The sequence below is a fragment of the Dermacentor albipictus genome, chromosome 1 (assembly GCF_038994185.2).
Source record: "Dermacentor albipictus isolate Rhodes 1998 colony chromosome 1, USDA_Dalb.pri_finalv2, whole genome shotgun sequence".
Classification (NCBI taxonomy): Eukaryota; Metazoa; Arthropoda; class Arachnida; order Ixodida; family Ixodidae; genus Dermacentor; species Dermacentor albipictus.
Window position 1 is genome coordinate 396,494,923 of NC_091821.1, and position 21,462 is coordinate 396,516,384.

Consider the following 21,462-nt stretch of genomic DNA (forward strand, 5'->3'; position numbering starts at 1 on the left):
TGGGTATGTCGATGCACACCGTCGTTCGTGACGCGCTTCTTTCGACCTGGCTCGGTACAGGGGTGTTGCAGGGGGCGTCAGGTGTGACAGCATCTCCTCCGGTGAGCGTGTGCCCCCCGTGCGACTGCACTTGCCCTCCTCCCCCAACCCTTCCTCCTACGTCGTCATCCACTGCTGAGGTCGACGACCCTGACATGGCCGCCGAAGAATTCAATGACCTCACACGACCCCATTTATTTGGTTAGTGTGGGCCACTTTCAGAGAATGCAGACCAACTAACGAAACCGTACGCCCTACGCTTCAAGGGACGCCATGGCCAAAGCAAGGGAAATGGATAAATGCCACAATAGACACAACCTCTCTCTCTCTCTCTCTGTCTCGACGCTATTAACACACACTGTTGTGAACATGTGTGCTCACTTGCATGATGCACCCCGGTGGCAAGCTGCGCAATCCCCGCACACTTGGCGGTTACTCCTCAGCTTTGTGAATGGAGTGTGAATAGGCTTGCACAGGGCATTTTAACTCGAACATCTGTAAGACGTGCTATTAAAGTAAAAGAAAACCCTTCATTTTGTGAGCAGCAATAGATATTCTAAGGCTTGTGTGCTGTGTAGTGCTTTGTAAAGAAAGAACAGAGTGCATAATGTGGGCTTGTTTCTGACAATTTTCATCAATTATGACTTCTTCCTACAATTTACCACACGCATCGAAATTTATGAAGCACACAATTTTACATCTGCTGTTTCCAGCAGATGTAACTAGCCCAAATAGCCCAGCACCAAGTTTTATTGAAGTATATTTCCAGTGCTCTATAGAAGATATTGTAATATCAGAGAACTTTACCTTCCTTTACCGATTTCACCTATTACAACCTAAGATTGAGGCTATGTAGGGCTCAGAAACTATGTTCAGCACACCATCTGGCTGATGTACAAGTGACCGAGCGCTTTCACTGTTTGCACAGCTTGCTCTTGTATGTGTGGTGGTGGTGGTGGTTGTTATTCATTTTATAATATGACTGACCTGACATGCACTTATTTGTGGTGACGGTGAAAATGGCTGACGGGTCTTCCTGCATGAAGCTGAAGCACCAGTGATTTTAATTGAGCCAGCTAACTAACAACCTCTCTTGCAGCTTTTATATTCACTGAATTTTTTTGCGACTTGTATTTTTTTCCCGTCTTATGTGGGAAGTGCAAACTCAATGCTATCATACTGCACATGGCAATTCATGGCATGCCACTTCAGACCGTTTATATAAGTTGCCCCATCAACGTAAAGAAACAATTGACATTCTGTAAGCGAGTCAGTTTCAATTACACTATTACTCCTGTGTGACCTGTGCACTTGCTCTGCACATTCCAGTTGAGCATAAGGCACTTGCTCTTGTCACACGACGGCTGTTTACAACATTCTTCTCGGTCAGGCTACATTACATCAAGATCTTCAGCAGGGTATGATTGCATTGAGTTTGTCGGGACTGTGAAAAAAAATAAAGAACACCATCGCAATCGGACGTCTAGACCATCTGCCCGCAAGCTATTGCTGTATAGCTAATATGTGGCTCACTTTGAGACCACTGCAAGTTTCAAGAAATAGCATGTACAGTTTTGCAACTGTAAGTGTCGTAGTTGTCACTGTTTTAGGCATCCTCTTGTAAGCCAGACGTGCAAATTACATGCAGCATAGCACATTGTTGAAATTTGCCTCATACAAATTATAAGGCATTAAACAAGGTCTTTCTGCATATCTTCCTTAAATCTTACTGTTGCTGGCAAGGCTTTTGCACGTTCACAGTACAGAAGAAGTGATTGCACTACGACATGTGCTCAGAAAAGATTATCTGATATCATATGATATCAGATGAGCAGCATATGGTAGCTTGGTAGCTACTGATAATGCTTGCACAAGCAGTTAGTTTTAGCAGACAGGACTTGACTTGGACAGCACTCCTTCCGAGATGTCATGTGTAGATAAGCTTCCTTAACATGTGAAGCAGTCATCATCAGCCAATTTTAGTCTTCCGGAGGTCCCACAGCTTATATAATATTTCTGAGACTAGCTGCTTCAAACACCATAGGGAACCTGCAGAACTCTAAATGAAGCCAAAGCATTTTTCCCACTTTTCCATCTGCCACTATAATGCATGCCACAAATTCCAAAATCCAGAGTCAATTTCATATTTTACCAAACATAGGCAGAAAGGAGTTTTGTGCGTTAACCTGTGTGTTGACATAAAGATACAAGTGCACAAAAAAAATAATTTAGGTGTACAAATTATTGGCTGTCTAGTTAAATGACCTGCACTGCGTATGTTGCTGGACTAAGCGCGCAGTGGTGTTGGCGGCAGATTGCGGTGGTGTGGGTGTAGACACATTGTCTGGCGTGGGCATGCGGTGGTTAGAGCACTGACCAATGGTGGTCTTGCCTGTGGGTGCCAGGGAGGCCCCCATCATCGAATGGTCCCCTGCGGTCCCCGCACCAGTACCCGGGGTCTGGAATGGACGACGCTGCTCACCCAAATTCGGCATCCCGTCCCTTGGGAGACGGTCATGAAGGTGAGCCCGGCCCCTCCCTCTGGAAAGACCTCTTCTTTTCTCTCTGTTTCCCCTTCCGGCTTCCTAGCGCTTGCGTGTCCTTCGGTGCTCCACACTCAGATGCGACAGCCTGTCACTTGCACTGCCGCAGCTGTGGATAATAACCCAACTAACCACACTCTCTCTCACACCTGTTATTACGATCACAAGGAGAAGTGGTGTGTATGTGCTGCTGGGAATTCAAAAGGGCAGCTTTTATGTGAATATGCAAGTATGTAATGATGTGAGGTTGCATCTTTTTTCTTTCTGCAATCTCTGGCGAAATATGTCTCTCACATTATGTGTGGAACTGTGGCATGCATACTTTAAAAAAGAAATAAGACAGCAAACAGCAGGCGCTGAACCACCAAATCTCTGAGCAAGTAAGAAAGCAAACTAGGTTTACATCATGGTTGTTAAGCTGGATTTCTTGCATAACTAGGATGTAAAGTGGTGCAACATTGTGGTGTATTGATTGTGCAGTGTTCCTGCATGAATGAGTCATAATGCTGAGCAACAAAAGAAAGAAATAACTTGGTTTAACTGATGTTTCAGGCGCCCTGCAAGAGCTTACATACAGATATTGTGTTAAAGCTAAAATAATTAATTCAGAATTTTTGGCATTGCCTTCACATAGTCACGTAATGTCCAGGATATCTATTCCTATCCAAGGCCTGCCATTGACTCATTGATTATATGAGTAGAAAATGTACAGATGCCTGTTTTACAAGTATTTGTGCATATAATTTTCTGTCCTTGTAGCTGCTTAGCTGAGAGTACTACATGCAACTTCAAGTTGCACAATACATTTGTGCAAATCTGCAAATCTTGTTGTGCAAGTCTGAAAATAGCCGAAGAATGTTTGCAGTGGTGTCTACAGCTACTCAGTGGTTACAGCCATGCACTTGATATATGATGCACTCTTTGTCATCTCCCATTATGTGACACAGGTTTTTGTAGGAGTCTGGGCATGGGCAAGGCCTCTTGGGATGTGTTGACATTATCGGTGGTTGAGCAAACATGTTGGCATTCTGTTGATTTAGCTGGTTTACTTTTAAGTACTAGCTGACTTATGCTGGGCCATGATTCATGCTGCCATCACCTGCTAAGAAATCTAGCAATACCTTTGTTTCTCAACAATGTTGCGTTCATCATTTTCAAAACCAAACTATCATGGCACTGGAATGAGGTTAGCAGTGTTGAGTATAATAATAAAGCAAGCATGTCGGCGATCAATTCCACTGTTGTCTGTGACTTATTTTTGCACGTCCATCACTCTTGTGGCTTGAATCTCTTTCAGACTGATCGTTTTCACTTTTATCAGCCATATAGATTTGTGGGGACCACTAGTATGCTGCAGCCTTCCATGGCATCTGAGGATCACTCTTCCACAACTTTGAGGGTGCATGTAGTTTTGTTGACATTTTTCATCTCACTCCTATGCTTTAACACGAGGGGCCTGGCAAACCTTTATTAGGTTGAATCTGCTGTGTCATTTGCAGTGCTTGTCTGGAACAAAAGCAGGCCATGGTGTGGTTCTGCCATGGATGGGTTAAAATGCGCATGCAATTTTTCCCTTTAGCTTGTGACGTGAGCATCGTATACAGGGAACATTGCCTAACTGATTGCATTACAGAAGGGATAATAAAATGACAAGTCAGTGCAGGTTGATTAATTAAGAAGCAAGCTGAAAAATGTACAAGGGGGGGGGGGGGGGGTCATCTCACATTCGATGAAAGGTTACAATGAAAAAGGTTGACAGTACTTGAAGTCGAGGAAAGTATAAGGAATTCCCAATTGTTTTTAATGTATATGTTTACAGAAAGACATCACACAAGATGTTTTGTTGCCAGGACATTCTACTAATTGAGTTCTCATAGCTCCTTCCAAAGTACAGCTTCAGTCATACTGTGCTTTATCGAATGTGATGAAAACAACATACTATGAGCTGAAGGCTGATTCATACAGCTAGCATTGGACTTGCTGCCGCACATTGGTGGCCTTCTAACTACATGGCAACAACAGAACGGCATAGACTTATAAGCCCTTCAGATGAGTGTTGAGTGACTGGTTTCTCATTGTGGTGTTTGGCAATCTGTCTAGTGTGGCACATTTATTTGCAGGCATGTAAGCATGGTCCACAATAAAAACAAATGCATTGTGTAGAGCTACAGCCTCTAGGACCTGAAGTTGCTTGGCAATCAGCCCCCAAATATAGCATCTTTTCAAGACTGTTTCGAAGAGTTCAAACATTGACACATAACTTAAGAGTGCCACCTGCCAAGGTAGTGAGTCTTTGGATATTTATTAGCAACAAGGGCACTGCAGGCTTGTGCATGTTCGCTTTCTGTACATGTGCATGTCTGTCTGAGGAAGTCCAAGGCTTCCGCTGTTAGATACGGGACCTTTTCCTGAGCCTCCTTCTTGTTCACCAGACCACATCGAATCGCGTCACACCTAATTAAGGAGTACAGAAGCACATCTACCACGTTCCCGAGGCGCAGCACGTCCAAACAAGTTGGCGTCCCCCACTCGTGCACCGCAGGTGGAGCTATTCACTGCTTAACTCTTCCCGAAAGTGTAGCGGGAGCCTGGCACTGTTCCAGGTAACGTGGGTTCTGAGGAAAGCTGCTTTGCAGCTCTGAAAGTTCACTCAGACAACCCGTCTCCCCCATCCACCTATTGTGACGGCGCTTGCAGGCCGCGAGGCAACGACAGCCGTAATGCACCATGAAGCCCTGGGAGCAATCCCCCCCGTCCGCCTTTGTGACGGTAGTTGCAGACCGGGAAGGCAATACCGCAGACAAATGATCCCTCGGACAATTGGAGCCCAAGGAGTGACCCTCTGAGCCAAATGTGACGTACGCTCGCACGGGCGCCTACCATTGGCTGAAAATGACGACACCTGAGTGGGCTCGCCAATTGGCCGAACGTGACATGACTTCGAGACACCGAAGGGGTTAAAAGCCAGAGACCGCAAGCAGCAAGAGAGCATTACCTTCATTCATCTTTCAAGCTTCTTGCCATGGGCCGCAGCATCCAAGTTGCTGCCGGCCCGTAATGACTTTATGACTGTTAATTTCTTTGTACTCCCACTGTAAATAATGTAAATAAACCTCCAGTTTTCATCACTAAGTCCTCCTCAACCTCGGCCAACTCCCGCACCCAACGGCAAGGTCCAATATCTGGGAGACAGAAGTCCTCCTCAACCTCGGCCAACTCCCGCACCCAACGGCAAGGTCCAATATCTGGGAGACAGCAATTGGGATTGTCCTCCAGATCCAACACTGCATATCTGGTTGTTGTACGTTCATATTATTCAACTTGTACAGTAGCATGCCATCTACCACAAAGTGAAATGAATGACTGACCAATCCTGTGCGGCAACAACAATGGCTCATGAGCTGAAGAGAAGTGATGACTGACAGCAGCAGAGAAACTGAAGATTGTTGCTCTTGTGACATGCACTGCATATGGCACTTTTACTGGACTTCCATTTTTGAAATGTGAAAGCGAAATCAAGGGGATGAGTTATAGCTCTTTCAGGCAAATAGCTTCCTACTTTTGGTAGACATAGTCTCAAATACCGCACTGTCACTGAATGGCACAATTTCGGAGGAAGAAAAAAACCTGCTCATGCGTCTTGAATTGCTGGTTAGCTGACTCTGCTAAGAGACAGAGAAAAATACTGTTGGATGGCCTTAGTACATTTTCTTAACCTCGGTTCTTTTTTACCAGTATTCAATCCCAAGTCTGGTGTAAACTAAGGTACAATAAAATTAAGGACAGTTGGCCACTTGGGTGTTAACGTTGGTGGAATGCAATAATTCCGATCATATCACAGCTTGAAACTTTTGGTACTGAATGCTAACGCAAGGTTGAAGGCTTGATTACTTGCTCTAACACTGTATCCTGGTAGGGCAGGAATGCTATAACACTTATGCAATTGCATTTAGATTTGCATATGAAGAAATCTAGGTGCCCAGAATTAATCCAGAGCCTCTCAATATGGCACCAGTCATATTCCCAGTGTTGCTTCAAGTCATTAAATCACAAATTACTTAATCAATTAACACTTACGAGATCTGAAATTAAAGGATTGCTCATTACCAAATTATGGCCAGGAGCTTACCGCTGTCATTGGAAAGAAAAGTGTACAATCATTGCATTCTACCAGTACTGACATATGGGGCAGAAACTTGGAGGTTAAAGAGAAACTTGAGAACCAGTTAAGGACTGCACAAAGAGCGATGGAATGAAAAGTGTTAGGCATAACGTTAAAGCAGCCCTGAACCATTTTTCATCGAAGTGGAGGAAGACATTTGGAGTGAAAAATAGGCTATTTCGGAAATACTTTGCCACAAAAAGTACTCCAATGCGTTCAGCAGAAGCGGAGCTATTAGCAATTGAACACGGCCTCCACTGTGCTCCCGTTCCTTCTTCGATGCCTTGCACTGTGAAGGCTACGGCGCAGGGGGGTGTGCCCACAATTCTCCACCTTCTAAATGTCACCGTGGTGTGCAGTTCAAATTTCATTTTGGATGTTAACGTAGATGCCACAACTTCCGCCGTTGGTGCCTACAACGCACTAAACATAAGCCAAATGCAGTTGTCCTCAGCAAGCCGCTGTGCGCTTAACCAGTGGACTCGTGGCAGCACCTTGTGGCAGCCATGGTATCTATGCCATGTAGCCGACCGCAGCTTGATGTCAGCTGTCGGCCAGTAGCAGCCGTCTAAAGGAGTAACGAACTAAAGCATCCAGAAGAGAGTGAGGAGAGGGCCTTCTGTTGAAAAGAGCACATTTGAGAGAAAGGTGACTTTGCGATCTGCTTGCGAACTCCACGCGCTGTATGACAGCAAAACTTGGCTGAGATGTTCACAGCAGCATATGCTACTCGTTTAAGATGCATGAGAAGAGCAGTGTGGATCAGAGAGCAAAAGGGGATAACTGATATTCTAGCTGACATTAAGGAGAAAAAAATGGAGGTGGGCAGGCCATGTAATGTATACGGCAGATAACTGGTTGGCCAGTAGAGTTGCATGCCAAGGGAAGGAAACTGCAGTTGAAGACGGCAGAAAGTTTCTTCACTGCCATTATCATAAGTTAATTTTAGCATATTATATATGATATAACAGCAGTGTCTCATGACTTACTTCTTACGGATTTCTCTCTCTCTCTTTTTTTTTACCCTCTCATGCTTGTCACTACGTACAATAGTTGCCAAGTTGATCTTAATAACCATTCCAATTGATTACAAATAATCTGTTAACTTAGGTAAAAAATAACTCAGTATTGTAGGATATTGGGTGGGAAGACTAAAAAAGAAATGGCTGTAGTTGATACACTGCTTGTGAACACGAATTTAGATGTGGTAATGAGAAGGCATTATGTACAAGATGTCCCAGCTAACAAGAGCCAAGCTTGCACAGGCAAAACTAAGTGCATATTTATTTGTACTGATAATTACTTGTAATTACCTACCGTATTTGCGTGAATGTAACTTGCGCTTTTTTTAACAAGAGGTGCACTAAAATTTGCATGCACATTACAATTGGAACTAATTCTACTTAAACTCGAAAATGAAACCTGTTCTTACTAAAGAAAGCTCATTGCAAGGTAGCTAGCCACATTTCCATCTAACGGGTCGTCTGAAGAAAGCGATCTCGGAGACATCGCAAGGTGGGTCCATGGTGCATGGAATGCCCTCCCGCAGACGAAGTTGCGCGAACTTCCGGAAATGTGGCATTTCTAATGCATTAAATAGAACTGAAGATTGCTTTCTGTGGCTGGTTGACAGTGAAAAGGGGGTGTTGTCAGACTCGATAGCCACTAGCCACTAAGATTCAGCTGTGTGCGTGCCTGTTTGCCTTTGTATGTTCCACAATGTTGTGTCACCATGGTGTGCATCGACTCAGGTGCTTTTACTTGATGTGGACGGTAGAATTGGCACGAAGTTATTTTTTTAATATTTTGGCAGTAATATAACTGCGCATTACAATTGGTGGCACAATATAATTGTGCACGTACAGTTGAGTGTCATCTACAAAAAAATACTGATGGCTTCTCAACTTGACTCTGAACAACATTCACTCAGTTTCTTTTATGAAAAAAGATTGAATTATACTTTGCTAGGGCTTGGTCCAAGTTAGCTGTTACACACTGTATAACCTTGCATGAGCATGTTAATTTTTATGGAAGAAATAAAAATGATAAAATGGCAGCTAGTAATTTGAGGCAGCATCACAGTTGAGCTAAAACCTTTTTTATTATCTTATTTTTGCCTTTTCAGTAAAGGGTCTTGCAGTGAAGAGCCTTTAGTGCAGTATTTAGGGTGTCTACTTTCTTGGGTTGGGGCACAAGTGACAAATAAAGGATTGTATTTCAGCCACTTTGAGAGAAATATGAACACTTGAAGTGGAACGTATATATGCCATCTGGTTGTTTTTCTTTATTTTTTTTTCTTTCCCTCATCCTGTACTTTGTTGTTTGTGGCATTAACTACGAGGATATGACATTGCAGCTACACATATCCAAAAGGCTTATCTATTTGCAGTGCAAGAGGAAATGTGACTGAAAACTACTAGTTCATCTGCGCTTCAATTTGGTCTAGAGTTCGCAGAATATCAACATTGTGATATGTAGTCTTCCTACTCATTATAATCCCTGTCTCTCTGGGCATGACATTTCATTAGTATACATGGAAAGGGATCACGAAGTCGTCAGTTAATATGGATTACTTGACGTCATTTAATATGACCTTTACCTGAGCAGAGGTCATGCTGTTCTAAAACTGCAGCAAAAAGAAAAGGCAGTATTGAGTAGCTCATCATACATTTCAGTACGAAATGCAAAATAAATCATGTGAAAATGATTGATAGCATATGTACACACCTCATTACTCTTAGTAAAGGGGTCAAACTGTGCGACAGCATTTTCTTACTCTATCATCCTTTCCTTGTATGTTCTGAATCTGTCCTTTGAGGGAATGGGCTTGCTTCATACTGAGCACCAGCCCAAAGATCCACACACATGCTTATTCTTGGTGCATCTCTCTATCATGTTTTGTACGCAATTGTCTCCCTCAGCTCTTCCTCTTCACACATGATTTGCTAGTTCTGTGACGTGCGAGCATAAACACCCACCTTTTTCAAGAGCCCTGTTTACACAGTAGCAGCAAGCACAGCACTATGCGCAGTGACAAAACAAGGAAATAAGCGCAAGCACAGCTCAATGTTGCAACTGAATTTGTCATAATTTGATATTCCACCTCTTTGCTTGCTTACGTGTGTACTTTATGCAGAGCACTAGTAAATTCAGTTGGAAGGTCGGCACTGGTTGTTGTGCTGCTATGTTAAGCGCTCATACAGCGTGCTGTGCTCTGTGTCACCATGAATCGTCGGCTCAATCAGGCCTCTACGCTTCTTTATGGACCTGCAACCTTTCCAGCCGAGAAATTGGTCCTGACCTGCACTGCAGACTGCTGCATAGTGTGCCTTGATTTCCTTCCTCACCCACATCGTGCCTCCCTCCCCACAGGTGCTGTGGCTGGCTCCTCCTTGCATGGTGACCAAAGGACAGGCGGTTCCTCCCAGTTCTACACAGCCGAGACTCTGGCCATTGCTGTGACTACCAGCATTGTGTCCTCCCTGGTGGTGGGCTTCATCAGTGGTTACATCTTCAGCCGACGCTGCCGCAGTGACGATGAAGCAGAGGAGACGTGCCCACCCGACGACTATTCGCGTTACCTCGACCGGGGTGGCGACCCCCACGCAGAAGGTTTCCTCTCATCGACACACAACCATGCCAAGCCCATTAACCTTGTCCTCAATGTGCCGCCCAAGAATGGCAAGAATGCCAACAGCTCGGCGGACAACAAGCCTCTGCAGAAAGTGAAAAAGATTTACTTATAGCCTCTTGCGAGGCCGGGCCTGGAGCCGTTTCAGGTCTACTGAGCACCTCGGGCTGCAACAGGTGCATGCTCTCTTCCCCCTGCACATCTGGCTAGGAGCCCTTCACCAACCTGCGCAGACACTTTGATGCGAGCGCTTCTGGAGGAATGAGCAGCATCTCGAGCACAATGTGATCGAGCAGCCGACAGAGGAATGCGAATGGCCATTATGCAAAGCGCAAGACGGCACTGCGCACGTTCAAGAGGCGCCTTCTCTTTCTTTCTGCGAGGCCTCCGCAGCACAAGAGCTGTGGGCTTGCCGCTCCTGGGTCCGGCATTTAGGGAAAATAAAAAAAAAGAAGAAACAGTCAGTTCAAGAGACACCAGCAAGCAGGCACCTGCCGCGCTTGCACAAATGGAAGACTACAGGGGACTGCACGTGCAACATTGTTTGTTCTGCTGCGTGTGTGTCAGCTATAACAAGTGTGTGCGTGCATGCATGCGCTCTTGCTTGCAGAGCTGTGCCTGTGCGCAGCTGCCTGGCTCTTCGGCAGCTGGGTGACTGGTCTAGGCTGAAGTTGCTGCAAGCTCTGCTGATGCGCGAGTGTTCTGTCTACTTAGCGGTGGACACTCTTGAGTGGCCAGAGACCATGTGTAGTCTACACCCGCCTCCCACCAACCCCCACAGTCCCCACAATCCTGCAGAGGAGGACAGCGATCAGATCTAGTCTTGGTTGGCACTCATCGGCACTTGAGTGGGCGAGTGGGCTGCCTTGCATCATCATGGGACAGTGTCCGGAAAGCGCCAGTGCTGGCTTCTGCATCTCGGTTGCGTCTCACCCAACAATGAATCTGTTGCCACTGTTGCTCTTCCAAAGGACTTACTCGTACCTTGCTTGGCTGCCTCCACTTTTATTGTTTTACTTCTTTTTTTTCCCCCCATTTTACCCCAGTATACAACTTGTTACGCATTGTAAAGCATCAGCATTCCATTCGCAAGTTACTTCAATTTTTAGCCATGATTCTTGTTTACTTTACACATCCCTTTCCCCACCTCTTGCTCAAAAAAAGTGTACTTTGCGCCATTTCTTTACACCTGTATCTGCACCTGTTAAGCAGTGTGTCAGTAATTGAGTGTTTTGTCTCGTAAAATGATGAAATATTATTTATTCAATGCCATCTGCAAATGTGACATTAAGCATAATGTACAGAGCTGATACACATTTTCGTGACTATTTTCTTTCCCCTCGTGCTTTTCGGCACACACCAATCTGTTGGCATATTGGTATGGTGATTTCCTTGCCGTCCGCAAGCTGCTGCCAAGATACATTGACACAGCATGTGGCACAATTGGCGTATATTACATGCAGTGTGCGGCACAAAAGTGGAGTGGTCCCTGTGGTTCAATTTAACCTAGTCTTGAAAACAAGCATCCAGGGTTTATGTGTCAGTCCAGTGTTGTTGCTTCACTTGGCATCTTGTGTGTACTTTACATAGAGTCGAAGCATATAATGTATGTGCTTTTGCTGGAACTCTGGTATTATGCTTTGGTGAAGAGTCCTACACAGCTATGCCGCTCAAGCAAGGACTGTTGTACAAAGAACACACTTTTCAGTGGTGCGTACATCGACCTGTAAAGTGACAGAAACGTCTCGAGCCACGCAACTGCAAGCTACGACATGAACTTTCTCCACCTGTGGCGCATTGGTCCTTGCCTCTTTTTAATGCAAGGACTAGCACTGAGACTTGTTAGTACTGTTGCCTGGGACTGTCCTTTAATTCAAATAGTCGTGGTCAAGCAAGTGGCTTTGCCAAAAGTCGAAGCCGAAGGCACGTCGAAATAAAAATCGCCATCGATCATGTAAAATACGGGGATGTGTTTAGAACTTAATGTGTTGTCATTATGCTAGCTACGTGGCACAATGTGGCCAGTGAAGCGGTGTGCTCCGTGATGCATTTGTGAATTTGTTTCATCATTTCCAGCTCTCCTGTGTCATAGACTGTGGAATAGAACTCGTCATTATTTGGTTTGTGCGGTTGTTAAGTCTTGTGTAAGAACTAGAAGCTCGGCAAGGAAGCATGAAAAAAAAAAGAGGCATAGAATGTAAATTAATACAAAGAAGTCTATTTATGCATGGCAGCTTTGAACGGGCACCTGCACTCAAATACTCGTTCATGAGATGGCGTTCGGAGCAGTTTCTTTCTTTAGGAGGATATATTTCTTGGGTGTGTTCTTTTATTGAATTCTTGTACATAGTTGATTTCTCACTAGAAATTTGTGTTAAGTTTTATTGTTTTAGGTTGCAGCCCCTGTGCAACTTAACGACCACTCCGCAATCAATGTTAGACTTGCATTATGTAAATGTTACATAGCACTCCCAGCAAGTTGTTCAAAAGATGTCTTGCAGAATGTTCAGTAGACAGCTTTTAATATTGCTTGTTCAAAGGTCATCGTTATCATAAGAACAAGGGTACAACAATGACCGTGTTTGTCTTGGTAGTAAAAGGCAATGAAATATTGTGGTCCAGAAGCATAGACCATTCTGAACGGAAAACAAGCATCAGGCCTCATGTCATGCATGGTCCTAACGAGCCTTTGTTCTAGCGATAGCAAAAGTGTGCTATTGATGCTTGTGAATGGATCCTGCCCATTTGAAGCTCCCCAGTCTGTGCTAATAATACACTTCATCTTCATTTAACACCTGCTTGTGCCCACCTTGCGGTTTAGCATGACCTTTCCCTGTCGTTGAAAACTGTGGCTGATCACAAGAAGCGAAATGAAATTAAGGTGCCTTTAGGGTTGCTAAGTTAAAGATTATGCTCGGCATTTCTGTTGCAGACTGTCATGTTCATTTGTACATTATAGAGACATTACACATATTATGAAGGGTACACGCTTGTTGTATGCATGGGCAAAGCCAGTGATCGAACAGGCAGCTTCAACTGACAGTTTAGCTTGTTTCAACATCTAAAAAGAAAAACAGACTTACGCAGAGTATTTAGAACCTTTTCTTTGCAATCAAGCTCTGGATGTGTGCATTTCATTTGTTTATATAAAGAAAGGTGTGTGGTAGATGCATCGACAATTAATGCAAAATGGCACGCAACACAAAGTGGTACTTAACAGGTAGCACGTCAGGTTTGCACGAGTGCAAACCTGACGCGACCACTTGTCGCGTAAGCATAACAAGTTACCAGTTTCATGTCGCTGGTGTGTGGGCAAAATTGGCCAATTGTTTTCAATGCATCTTGATCTCATGCCGAACACATGTACCATTGCTCCCGGCAAGCAAGCTTGCAGCCTGTGAAGATCACTGATCATTGCGTTACTATTAGAACCTAGTACCCACTTTTCTGCCTTGTTCTGCCCTTATTGTTGGATGACTTGAACAACCTTTTATTTGCGCTTGTATCGCTTGCACCTTTTCAGTGAATGTGCCAGCTAGGTGTTGCTGTATGTGTACATAGCTGTCCTCCATTGTTTTTCCTGCCACAATGTGTAACATGTGACTGTCCAGAGTGCTTCGGATTTTATTGTTTTCAAAAACACGGCTGAGAGACAACAGGCATCTGGCAACATAGTCAGGCCAGTGTTCCCTGCTGGCCACGTACAGTTTTTTCGTCAGACAATAACAGCTAGTAATAACACTGTATTGCATATACAGGGATAATGTTGTAATCGAAGCCCTCCCTCTTTCCGCATCCTGCTGCCACCTGGCTCCCACTTCGACAGTCTGTATCAACAAAAGGTAGCGACTTTTGTGTGCATACTTCATATTCTTTTGTACATCGAGAGAAGTGACCCTGCTCGGAGAGAACTATATTCTCTTCGTCCAGGCTAGCATGTCCATGTCCCATGACAGCGCAAGTATTGTACAGGTATGTTGACGTTACTATGATAATAAAACTTCTGACTCCAAGGTGCACACTGTGTCATCTTTTGTAATAGTCAAGTGCTTAAACTGTGGTGCAAGTACACGTGTGCATTTGTGGCATGTGCAATCTCCCAATTTCTATATTCATAAGTGAAGGAAAGCGAAACTGTAGCTCTGAGCATCAATAAAAGGAAACATGGGTCATTGAGTCGAAGCACAGGTCTTAACTGCCGTGTTATCAAGCTGGAAGCATTGCACTGCATAGAAGATGAGTAGGTAGATAGCAGACATGCTTCAGCCTATGGAATATACTTGTAGTTAATTGCACTTAACCTATTGAAGGGTGTTGTGTTAAGGAACATGCTGTACTCTACGCAAGCTTAGAATTGCAATAAACAAGTTTCACATTCATCGCCCGCAAGTTTATTTAACTAAAATACATTGCACCATAGTTGGCATTTATTTTACTTTCTATGTTACGACATTTATGAGGTTTCTATTCAGGGTGACCCACATAACTTGTGCCAAAATTTAAAAATATGCGAAAGTGTTAGAGTTTTTTTCAAGTTTACAGAATGAGGACTTTATGCGAGAACTCTCAACATTAATGTTGGATATCGGAACATTAGCTTGGAAACTACAATCTGTTGCACCTAAACATTAGCACATTTAAAAATGGTTAACACTGTGTCGTGTAACATACAGCACGGAGCTTATGATAGGTATACACATTTGATTACCGATGTTGGCCTTGCATGTTCAATGTACAGGGTGTCCCACGTAACTTGTGCCAAAACTTTAAAATATGCGAGTGTCGCATAGCTCCATGGAACCAGGTTAATGTTGTTTGCTGTCGCGGAGTAAGTCTCTTTTTTTGTATTTTGCCTAGTTACATAATTCGTTATTAACTTTGCAAATATTATCTGCAGAGCAAAATTGTCCATGAGAAAATTGTAGACCATCCTGAAAAACTCCTGATCCAGCTTTCTGTTGCTCAATACGTGCTACATAAGAGTTTTTTTCCAAACCTGAAAAAAGCCTGCAAAACAAAGTGCCGAGCAACCAGTCACGGGCTTCTTTCAGGCGTGGAAAAAAGCTTTTGTATTGAGCAACGGCAAGCTGGACAGCAAACTTTTCAGGGTGGTCTACAATTTCCTCATTGACACTTTTACTCTGAATATAAGATTTAATGATGTTGATTACTTAATTCACATTTTCATTTGCTAATACCATCAAAAAGCTCGATGCCCACTGTGGAGTTTTTTTGTTTTCTCTTACCCAACAACAGATTAGCTGAACATTCATCCCGGGCTATCTTGTAAGGATAAGAGAAAAATCCCGCCGAGGGACTTTTGGATTCCATGTTCAACATTTAGGGACACTTAACTGGTAGGTTTCCGCTGGATATATCCATTGGTAGTATGTAAACTGGAAGGCCTGCCGGTCCTAATGCAGCCTTCAGGCACGTCCGTCGGATGAGTTTCTTTTGAGGCGCATGTTCTGGCGCGCGTTACACGTGATATCGGCTACCCTGCATTTGGCTGATTACACCACAACGGGATACGTCTCGAGGCACGCTTTCAAAAAGCGCGTGCCCATCCGTGTAAAGACGGTATTTTTCCTCGGCTGCGACACTTTGTAGAGCTCTATGTGGCAACGCATTCCACGCTAAACGCAATGTGCAGTTCTTTGTGCCAGATAAAAAGGTTGCGCGCCCGTGGCGGTCGACATTTGACACATGTGAGATAGGACAGATGGCCGCTAGGGATATGCCTCCTCCGCTGCGCTCTGTGTTCCCAGCCGCGCTTCTCTCACGCCTTCTCGCTATCTTCATTCCTTTCTCGCTTTTCACCGCAACCGCGCAGTTTCGTACGACTCTGACCGGCCGACTCGGAGTACTTTGTAGGCGCTACAGCAGGGGCCAGCGGTCCACCGAGAGCGTCCAGTAGAACTCGTTTTGTTTTAAATCCGGTGCGTCGACCTAGCCCCCGCGCCGAGTTCACGATGCTCCGATGGCTGACGCATTTGACGATCAGCTACTGCATCTTCGGATGGAGCAACGTTGAAGCTGCCAAAAAACCGTAAGCACTGCAACTTGTCGAAACTGCTGCGGCAGTATGGTCTGCGCGCCGCTCTTCAAATTGCCGTTTGTGAATCAAGGCATACGAGTTGCATGCAATCGGCTTATTTCCTTTTATGGCGGGCGACTCTTAGGGGTTTACGAGGAACCTAACTTAAAGTGTTTAAGAATGCTCTTGATAAAGCGTTTAACCTGGCTTGTTACATGCAAATTTGTAACCTTGATGGTACCCATTGCACAGCAGTTGCACACTTGATTCCTTGAAGAGTAACTGAGCGCACGTAGAAGTATAAACAAAGCGGCGGAAAGCCGCCGCTGTATGAGCACCTCATTACGTGCGTTTAACCATCATACAACGGCCAAACTGTACCATCGCTATAAATGATTATCTTTATTTCAAGGGCATTCCGCCCAAGCGTATCAAAAATGGCGCTAAAACATGGCGCATGATTCCAACACAAATAGACGCACGCATTCCAACTTCGAGCTAGAACCATAGAGCGCTGAATAGCCTACTTCAAACCATCTTCTGATTCATGGAATATTATAATACAAACGAACCAGCGTTGAGTCCGTGATCTTTCGCTCTGTTTTTATAGGTTATGTATGTTTATGCGAGAAAATCTTGATAAGTTTGCTTGCCAGGACCAACATGTTGCAGTATTTGAAAATGTTTACGCTACTTTGGGGGCGCGACAAGCGCCTGCGTGCTTTTGTTTTGTTGTTTCCCCGCGATCTGCTGGCGCTGTACTCCTTAGAACTTGTGTGTTTCGTTTTCCTCGTTTCTTCTGCGCTGACCGCTCTCTGGTCTCCCTTTCCCCAAGACTCCGCACGCTCGGCCAACCCAGCTTCTCCGGTTCTCACAGCCACGTCCGCCGTATCACGCGTATCTTTCTATGACCAACGTCCAGGCTGAGAGGAGACAGATACAAAGCCAAGATGCGCAGATTTCCAGAACCGTAGAGGACGACCTCTCCGTTCGCTCAGTTCTTCCTCTATCAACGCTTAGCGAAACGCGGCGACAACCACCTGGCAAAGAATGGAAGCCACTCGCAAAAGTTACCTCGGGCTGGACTTCAGCACGCAGCAGCTGAAAGGTCTGGCGATCGATGACAAGCTCAAAGTGCTTTGCGAAGCAGCAGTTCAGTTCGACAATGACTTGCCCGAGTATCGTACTCAAAACGGTGTGAACAAGAATCGCGACACCTTGACAGTGACGGCGCCCGCAATCATGTGGGTAAAAGCACTTGACATGCTGCTAGAGCGCCTCAAGGTAGCAGGCCTTGACCTGTCAACCGTAGCGGCCATCTCCGGGAGCGGTCAGCAACACGGAAGCGTTTACTGGAGAAAGGGCGCCGCCGATATCCTCCGAGATCTCGACGCATCAAAGTTTCTCCACGATCAACTTCAGGGAGCGTTCAGCGTTCGCGATTCCCCAGTCTGGATGGACTCGAGCACCGAGGCCCAATGCCGCAATCTTGAGACAGCCGTCGGTGGAGCGCAGAGTCTCGCGGACATCACCGGCTCGCGAGCATTCGAGCGCTTCACAGGCAACCAAATCGCCAAGATCTGGCAGACGAAACGCGACGCCTACGCGAATACCGAACGCATCTCCCTGGTGAGCAGTTTTGGCGCTACATTATTCCTCGGCCGCTACGCGCCAATTGACTTTAGCGACGGCTCTGGCATGAACTTGCTGAATATACGTACTCACCGCTGGGAACGCGCATGCCTCGACGCCTGCGCGCCAGATTTGGAAGCCAAGCTCGGCGAGCCCGTACCGTCTCATGAAGTGCTCGGCACTGTCGCACCGTATTTCGTGGATCGCTACGGGTTTCCACCGGACTGCTTGGTTGTTGCGTTCACAGGTGACAACCCGGCGTCGTTGGCTGGGCTCCGTCTCCGCGGTGGCGACCTGCTTGTCAGCCTTGGAACTAGTGACACCGTGCTGATGTGGTTGAGCGAGGCGAAGCCCGCCCTCGAAGGCCACGTGATGGTAAACCCTGTCGCTAGTGACAACTTCATGGGAATGTTGTGCTACAAAAATGGTTCACTGACCCGACAAAGAGTGAGGGACCAATGTGCTGAAGGTTCCTGGGACATATTTGCGTCTCTCATCGACAGCACACCCCGCGGTAACTTTGGAAATATTGGCATGTATTTTGACTTGAAGGAGATCCTTCCACCCGTGGTAGGTGACTTCAAGTTCAACAAGAGTAACGAGAGGGTTGCAAAGTTCTCCCAGGAAGTTGAAGCGAGGGCAGTTGTCGAAGGTCAATTCCTTGCTAAACGTGTTCATGCAGAACGACTTGGGTTCGCTACTGGTGGCAGAGTGCTGGCGACTGGTGGTGCCTCCCGAAATCCTGGAATTGTTCAAGTATTAGCTGACGTTTTTGGTGCCTCAGTGTACACGCTTGGCACAGCTGCTGCAAATGCGGCATGTCTTGGGGCGGCCTACCTGGCTTTGTTTGGTGCGTGCAAGAAAGCTGAGCCTGGACTATCCTTTGATAATGTAATCAGTGAAGCAGAGCCTTTCCACTTGGTAGCTAAGCCAAGTGCTGATGCAGCTTCCGTCTACGGTCCAATGGCAGAACGATATCGCACACTTGAGCAAAGGGTAGTTTCACTGCAAGTGCAAAGCACTCCCTAATATTTTTCAACTCTATGCAGTGCCTTGAGATATACTTTCCTATTTTTTTGGTGGATGGGTCCAGGTAAAAATTAGTGTTCTGTGTATGTTTCGCTACGGGTATTGCAGTGTAGTGTAACTGCATGGCTGAAATGGTAGCGTAAATGTTATGGAATAACGTAACCATATGCTTATGTTGGGCGTTCCAACTTGCTTCTCTTTGCGCTGTGGCATTTGTCACAAACTCATATAAATATGCACACTGTTACTGCAAATTTGTGTGTTGAGCCTATAAATGCTCTTTCAGGCACTGCCAGGGTAATATTTATTTAATTACATTCATTTCACTATTAACACAGCTGTGCTTATTGTGCGCAGTGTTCACATCGAAGATGTCTTTTGGGCTATGCTGCAATGGAGCTTTACGGTATTCTTTACACCTGTTGATTCTTTTTTTAATACACCTGTGATATTTAACATTTGTTTCCCGAGACTTTTATACAGTCTCATTTGACAACACGCTGGCTTATGTGCTTTCGGCCTCCCAATAAAGCACCCCTGGAAATTTTTACTGCTGCTTCATGGACTCTGTATGGATGCTTTACAAAGATGTCTTAGCCATCTGAATAATCTGCTGCCCTTGAACTTTATTTGCACATATTTGTTAATCTGTAGGTGTCTAAACCCTACTGCAGTGGAAAGATATCTTCTATGAGGATGTTCTGAAGTATAGAGATTAGAGCATGCAAGCAAAAGAGGAACACATAAGGGGACACAACAACTAAATAGAACTAAACTGAGCTCAAACAGCACTTATGTGTGACCTACAACATGGTCACATCAGCCTACAGTAAGCGTGACCATGGCCCATTGCATTTGCAATGTGTGGAAAATGCTCTGAAGCAGTTGTGTAGCCAGAATTCTTTACACCAATATCCACCAAGGGCTATTCACTGTCTTGAAATGACATAAAGTCACTAGAAGCATAACCAATATCAGCAGCAGGCTGAGAAGAAGAGTATTCCACTCCACTTCAGGATTTGATCATTTGCTAACAGTGTTCAAAACTGTGCACACATATGATCTCTTTTTCCTTGTTTGTATCACGAGTTGATAGACACTGGTGCTCCTTTAAAAATGAGCTTCCCTCCGCAAGAACAAGAAAACAAGCCTCCCTGCGCTTGGTACTTCGAGACATTCCTCAAGTTTATGACTTAGTTTAGGCTTGCAGGGGCTTCCTTGCAAGCCCCAGCAATCTCTGGGACAATGGCTGAGGAGGGGTGAGCACGACATGACGGAACAATTGGCATGGAAAAGTTGGTGAGCGAGCATCAGATTTTAAAATTTTAGCAGAACTGTTCTTGTATAACTGTAACCAGCGACATAAAACAGAAGTATGTACATCAACAACAACAAATCAAGTGTGATGCCCTAGGGCTATGCCCGCTACTTCAAACGAGTTACACAAAACTGCATAACAGACCATGTTGCCATTATCATGTGTGCGCCCGTCTTCCACGTAAAACAAAAAGAAAGATTTCACTCGCGCACTTCCCTTGGGCCTCTCATGCAACACTCTTATATGGATGCTGCCTGCTTCTCCCCTTGACAAGCCACATGCTCTTGCTCTCTCCCAATGACCACTGCCCTCCCATGTAGAATGTAAATAGACATTGTGATTGAGCCAAAACTCTTGAGGCTTTGAAACTGCAGCTATCACTGTGAATGTACTGAAAGTTGTATGAAACGTCTTTTTGTTTTGCAGCTTCAGTGAAAACAATTTAGTGTAGGAGGTATTTAGATTTGCACTGCTGACTCCACTGTTGCAGCAGGTCACGAGTCCCTAGGGGTAGTGTTGGCCTGGTGGTCTGGAGCTCTTGACCTACAGAGAAGGAATCGGTGAGAGACGAGGCAATGTAATGTAAAACAATGTTTAATTACATCTCTACGTAAGGAGTGGTCAGCTTGACAAGCTGCTTGTTGAAGAGCGAAAGTGAATGCTCAATACTTGTGGTGTAGGTTGCTCGCTCGTTAGTGAGGTGGGCAAGGGTTGCATTTTTATAGCTTTCAGAAACACCTGCAGCCAGGAGAGGGAGGGAGCAGACTCGCCACGCTTACAGCCGGTGCTCTGGGCTTGCAACATGCATGCTTGTTCCTTGGTACATGTCCATGCTTGCTTCCACCACGATGACGCCAGCATTCTGAAAATCTGTCTGAAGGGGCGAAAGCACAAACGTGCGCACAGACACATACCGACGGTCATAGTGCACCCATTGATGTTTGCACTCAAGCTTCTTGGCACCTTTAATGTCTGGGCTTCCTTCATCGTTTTGGCCTTGTGACTAACGCAAATTGTTTGTCACAGAGGTGAGTCGTAACAGAGGCTTGCCCGCAATGACATTCATGTGAA

The 21,462-nt window shown here is 45.2% G+C and overlaps 3 protein-coding genes across 10 annotated transcripts in view; all 3 read left to right on the forward strand.

Moving 5' to 3' along the window:
• The window catches only part of Sema1a (semaphorin 1a), a 149,438-nt gene extending 135,046 nt beyond the window's left edge, over positions 1 to 14,392 (forward strand). For 3 of the 6 annotated variants that reach the window (XM_070532059.1, XM_070532061.1, XM_070532064.1), the window contains 3 exons: positions 61 to 240; positions 2,445 to 2,561; positions 10,117 to 14,392. In XM_070532059.1, the coding sequence (XP_070388160.1) occupies positions 61 to 240; positions 2,445 to 2,561; positions 10,117 to 10,490 (671 nt within the window). In that variant the 3' untranslated portion in view covers positions 10,491 to 14,392. The remainder of the gene's footprint in view (positions 1 to 60; positions 241 to 2,444; positions 2,562 to 10,116) is intronic. The other 3 variants (XM_070532060.1, XM_070532062.1, XM_070532063.1) reach the window with 3 other exon arrangements.
• Positions 14,393 to 15,819: 1,427 nt separating this feature from the next.
• Positions 15,820 to 21,462, forward strand: part of LOC139054668 (alpha-2-macroglobulin-like) — a 62,876-nt gene continuing 57,233 nt past the window's right edge. For 2 of the 3 annotated variants that reach the window (XM_070532066.1, XM_070532065.1), the window contains exon 1: positions 15,820 to 16,424. Coding sequence is in view for 2 of the 3 variants with exons in the window: in XM_070532065.1 (XP_070388166.1) it covers positions 16,348 to 16,424 (77 nt within the window). In the remaining variant the exon portion in view is untranslated. The remainder of the gene's footprint in view (positions 16,425 to 21,462) is intronic. The other variant, XM_070532067.1, reaches the window with a different exon arrangement.
• On the forward strand, positions 16,910 to 19,623 carry LOC139054669 (xylulose kinase-like). The gene has a single exon (XM_070532068.1). It carries the CDS (start codon positions 17,463 to 17,465, stop codon positions 19,071 to 19,073), a length of 1,611 nt encoding a protein of 536 aa, XP_070388169.1. The 5' UTR covers positions 16,910 to 17,462; the 3' UTR covers positions 19,074 to 19,623.